The sequence below is a fragment of the Cibotium barometz genome, chromosome 27, assembly GCF_041138505.1.
Source record: "Cibotium barometz isolate CiBa-2024 chromosome 27, ASM4113850v1, whole genome shotgun sequence".
In the NCBI taxonomy this organism is placed as follows: Eukaryota; Viridiplantae; Streptophyta; class Polypodiopsida; order Cyatheales; family Cibotiaceae; genus Cibotium; species Cibotium barometz.
In genome coordinates, this window is record NC_141072.1 from 44,760,707 (window position 1) to 44,765,971 (window position 5,265).

General features: G+C 43.2%; 1 protein-coding gene across 1 annotated transcript; it reads right to left on the minus strand.

Moving 5' to 3' along the window:
• Positions 1 to 3,017: 3,017 nt before the first annotated feature.
• On the minus strand, positions 3,018 to 4,499 carry LOC147623431 (replication protein A 14 kDa subunit-like). The gene is made up of 2 exons (XM_086821569.1): positions 4,118 to 4,499; positions 3,018 to 3,258 (listed from the first exon to the last, which is right to left on the minus strand). Exons 1-2 carry the CDS (start codon positions 4,377 to 4,379, stop codon positions 3,194 to 3,196), a joined length of 327 nt encoding a protein of 108 aa, XP_086677695.1. The 5' UTR covers positions 4,380 to 4,499; the 3' UTR covers positions 3,018 to 3,193.
• Between the last annotated feature and the right edge of the window lie 766 nt (positions 4,500 to 5,265).

The window sequence follows — 5,265 nt, forward strand, 5'->3', positions numbered from 1 at the left end:
CATGGCTACAAGTGGGCAAAACTGTCAAAATTGCTCAATCTATGCAACCAAAGCATCCATCACCCCATAGCATGTATGCATTTGCTCAATTTGACCATATATGCATCAATCCTCACCCTCCACAAATCATTTTGTTGCCAAAATTTTGACATGGCCTTCATGCATTTACAACCAAATCTCAATACCAAATTCAATGCATTATCTTGTCCATAGTGTCCAATGGCTACCATAGCTTTGGCATTTACGAATTAAGTGTGGTCAAAAGAGAGCTCTATTTGCCAATCTCCCAAGCAAATCTTTCCACCCCTTTACCAAGTTTGAAATTCAAGGCAAAGGCTAGGGCCAAGTCTTTACCGCCAAGTACCTAATCCTCCATCTACTCAGATGGATTCACGAAAAAACTCTTCCTTGGCCTCTTCTCCGATATGCCAAGGGTGCTCCTCTCAACAAGCTGGATTCTAAGAACTTGAAATTATAAGAATAGCTTGATAGAGAGAGGAGTAATCACTTACAAGTCTTTTGCATGAAGTCATGCTTATAAATTAATACAACATTCATTTCCACCATTTTCTTCAATGGATTGATCCATAAACATATGGCATGCTTCCACTTGCAAAGCCTCTCACCTTAGACTAATTAGTAGTCAACAAGAAACAATTTCATAGACATCATCATATACAATTCCAATGCTTTCATTACTTGATTTCCTCCACAAATTCTTGGAAGTACATGCTTGAAGGCATGAAATCACTAATGATCACTAATGCTTCAAAAGCCTCAAGAAAGCATATGCCTCTTAGCAAGGCTTGCAAATGAAAGAAACCAATCCATATCTATGCATAAACCAGATCTTGTCTCCATTGTCAACAGCCTAGCAGTAAGGTTTTGAAGTCCCAGGCAAGAGGTGCTAGGTTCGAAACCTGCTGGCTGTTGACAACGGCACGAAAGCGCACATGCACACAAGCACAAAAGATCCCAAAAAAAAAAACCAAGATCTTGTCCAATGCTTGCAACGAATGACTCTTCTTGTAAGAAAACTTACATGTGAAACATGCTTGAATCTTGCCAAATCTTGATGATCTAGAAAACACCACTTTCCCATGCTTATCATTAGTTTGTCAAACACATGAGTATTCACTCATGCTTATCATTAGTTTGTCAAACACGAGTATTCACTCATGCTGGCAAGAAGCATTCTAGTGCTTATGGATTTTGAAAGATTTCAAGAAATCCATCACAAAGCATGTAATCTTCACAAGAAGGTTGAATCCATTCACCAATAGGAAGACTGGAGTAACAGACACCCTTTTGAACCTTGTATAAAGCTTGAAGCTCTCCAACACCCTTCTATGCACCCTTTATGGCTGTCCACAAGTGCATAACGTACTGGCTAGTAGGTAATTTTCAAGAGAGATGAAGGGATTGATCCGCCTATAGATAATCAAGCAACATCACCCGTTTCAGGAGACAAACTACGTCTTCCATCATTCAGCTTCATCACTATTAGAAGCACCACATCAACTACAGCTAGTACATTCGAGTGATAATTTGTACGAAAAGGAAACCCTACATATTTCTCCATTGCAGCTTGCTGAGATAGGCTCAAGAAAGCTTCAAGAACATACTTTCTGTGGCTCTAAGAGAACTTTTCTTCTCAGCTCTTTCAGCTTTCTGTAGGAAAGCCTTCTCTATCAGAACACTGGTCAGAGAACCCCCCCCCCCCCCCCGCCCCCCCCGAAGATTTAGCAAGTAATTGGAGGGAAGTTTAGTTTTCTAACTTACTTGATTAGGGACTAATTAGAGTTTAATCTTGAGATAAGAGAGTGTACCTTGAGTGGTTTGCTTTGTAGAAGTTTTTTGCATTTTTTTCTTGAAAGAGAGGAGACATGGTAAAGGGACCAGAGAAGAGTTCCCAAGCTTGAGGGAAAAGCCCAAACTAAGGCCTACAGCAAAAATTATAGCAATAGTGAGCAACTCATAACCCCCAACCATTAGCAATAGTGAGGAGCTCGTAACCCCCAGCCATCAACAGCTTCAGCCACTTGTCAAGTTACAACATCTGTCCCCTAGCACATTCCAGTCGACCTCATAACTCTGGTGTAGTTCACAATACAAGCATCAGCTTCATTGTTCATAGTAGAGCAGAAAGAGAAGGAGAGAGAGGAAGAGACAATCATCCCCACATATTTGACATCAGTTGTTGGTAGTAGCACACAACTAGAAGAGTAGTGCAACATCTTCTCGGCACTGACCTGCAGATAACGTAGACGGCACAGCCAGTGAGAAGGCCAGAGAAGAGAAAGAGAGAGAGTTCCATCTCATGCAAACCTCTAGCAAATCAATGGCAACTCAGCGCGCATCCACACGAGCTATACAGCTCAACCAGTAGTAGTAGCAGATCTGTCATCAATAAAAATGAAAGCAGCTGACCAACAACCAAGTGCAAATTTATCATCTTTTTCCCGTTGCTTAGTGTTCAACCAGGCACACTGCCTGGTTGAAATAGGGAATCTGCTCCAGGGCACAAATATGCCTTATATAGCTGTGTTTCACAAATAGGTCACATTGACTGCTAAGGATTGTCTTGCCATTGCAAATCTGCCGGAATAGGGGCATTGGTGCTGATGATGCCTCAGGTAGGGAGGGTTTTCCTTCAGTGTAAGGGTAGGTGGAGCTGCCTGTATAACAAGAACCAAAGGCCCCTTCCTACTTTCTTAAAATGGCAAACAAACACATCAGCTGCAGATATTATTCAAAAAGGGGCACACAAGCAGAGAATAAAAAATGACTGCACATTGGCACCTGTGTGTATAAACCTCCCATTGCCTCTGGAATCTGACAGCAGCGATAGGCAGGGATTATTTGTAAGGGGCCTTAGTGCATTCATGAATCATGTAGCCAAGAGGCAATGGACAACATACTCAGATTGTGGGCAGTCCAATGAGAATATGCATGCCTTGGTTAAAAAACATAAGAGACCTTGTTGGACGAAAGGAATCAACATAGCCATTATATTCCAGCCAAAAAGTTTTCTTTTTTAAAAATGACATACACTTGAGACAAGGGCACAAAAGCAAAACATGATATGATATCCCCACTGTAAAATTCTAAATGGACAGAACTTTTGACCACCTATGTAGTGTGTACATTCTTTGGCACATTTCATCTCTAGCAATCTGGAACTTTGAGCAAGCTACATGAAAAGGGGCTGATGCTCCGCATTTGCCATCTGAACAAGCTGGTTGAACGAAGTCATGTCTGGAAAAAGAGAGAAAATTAGGACTTAAAAATTGGAGCCCAGGCTTCAACCGTGTGTACTGCACAAGAATCTGGCAGTTTAACACAATAGCTAAAAAAATCAAGCTGCACAAGGGAGTCCTTTTTCTCATTCAACTGTACATGTAATAACTCAAGATGCCTACATAATTTTTTTCTAATTCAACTGTACACCATAGCTCATTGAAGCAAAAGAATTTCTCTCTATTCAGTTTTATGCCATAGCTATTAAGATTTACAATCTCGACAACATAGCCAACACTATGAAGATGCATCTGTCGATAAGAAGAGACTTCTTCACATTCATTTGACACAATAGCTGATAGGCTCAAGATACATCCTAACTAGGTGGCCAATTGTTTGAGCTGTTGTTTTCCTAGCTCTGTCCAGTATTTGCTAAGTATGCATGACAGCACAACATGCAAATGTCATACCACAACATTTAGAGTAGCTTTTCTCGGTGTTGAGGTGATTTGACACGTGTTAAATGGCATACGTCTCCTATGAAAACACTGTTGATGCAAAGAATGCTAGGGTTACTTAACCTTCTCTCTGTGTATGCAGAAAAAACCCACAATGCGTATGCATTGCAAATCAGTCCCCCATTACTAATGAATGAAAGACGTATCAATAGAAAAGGAGGATTCTTCACGTTCAAACTGAATGTATGCTCAGAAAGTTAGGTTTTCTCATTTTGTACACAGAGGTGAATCACGGTTAAGTTGCAGGTCATCACAAGGTTTAATGCATTTGTGTGCAGTGCAAGGCTATTTCATCTATGTGTGTAGAGTAAGGCTAGGCATTCCATCTGTGTATGCAGAGAAAAACTAGGGTTCCTTACCGAAGTTGTCGCCAAAATTGGTGCAAATTTCAGCGCGGAGGGATCGATCAGAGTCAACCACGCCAATGACCTCCACGAACTGGCTTAAGGAGGCGACGCCGGATGCCTGCTTCACCATGACCTCCATGCCGTCGGAGCTGAGCCCAGCAAAGGCGCCGTTGCCCTCCGGCCGCAGCACCTTGATTACGGACCTCACACGCCGCCCCGGAAACCTCTTCAGCAGCTCTGCGTTCACCAACGGTGCAGGATTCGAAGTGTCCATCTTCCCCTGGACCAACAGGAGCGCGTCTGTAACCCTCCTTCAAGAAACTGTCCCGCAACCCTAAAGCTCAACTGGAGCAGATTTTCCGAAAAGATAATAAATACATTTTGTAGTGAATAAGGCGCCAAAACGTTTCTTTGTATTAATTAATTAATTAGTGTCGGTGAAAATATTGTATATTTTTATAAGCTTAAACCTTGTTTTCACTTTTCTTTTTTAAGGTGCCTTCTTGAAAAAATCTTTGCGTCTTCTTTTTGGGAATATCTCTCCTCCAACAACACGTGGAGTTGCATGCATTTCTGGAGCTTCTCTCTCTCTCTCTCTCTCTCTCTCTCTCTCTCTCTCTCTCTCTCTCTCTCTCTCTCTCTCTCTCTCTCTCGCTCGCTCGCTCTCGCAAATCGTCCATCCCTTTCGCCTTTTTCATTTCAGTTTCGACTCGATGCCCCCCTTCTTTGCGGTGCTCGGGTCCTCCCTCTGCATCACGCCCCAGGTCGCCCTTTAGAGGGCCTCTTACTGCCTTGCACTTGGCCGGCATCTATGTAGTTAGGGGGTGGTCTGCACAACCTGGGAGAGAGAGATAGATGCGCTCTAGTCGTGAGGAGGGTTGGAGTACTACGCGGTAGGAACGAAGGCTTTTGGAGGTGGACAGGTGTGCACTCAGAACATTAGGAGCATGCAAGATAAAAGATAGTTGTGAATATGCAAGGGGACTATGGGGGAGGCAGTTGGGGAAGCAAGGAGGCCAAGAGCAGACTGTGGGAGAGGCAGCTGGGGAAGCAAGGAGGTGAGGAGTAGGCGAGGGGACTGTGGGGGAGAGGATTGGGGAAGCAAGGAGGCGAGGAGAGGAGAGGCAAGCGCAACGAGCAGCCATGGAGGTTACTAAAGG

Excerpts from the sequence above, each read along its gene's own strand:
- LOC147623431 (XM_086821569.1), bottom strand. The coding sequence starts at position 4,379 with ATGGACACTTCGAATCCTGCACCGTTGGTGAACGCAGAGCTGCTGAAG. Across the intron at positions 3,259-4,117 it reads CAATTTTGGCGACAACTTCG|ACATGACTTCGTTCAACCAG; the intron begins GTAAGGAACCCT and ends CTCTTTTTCCAG.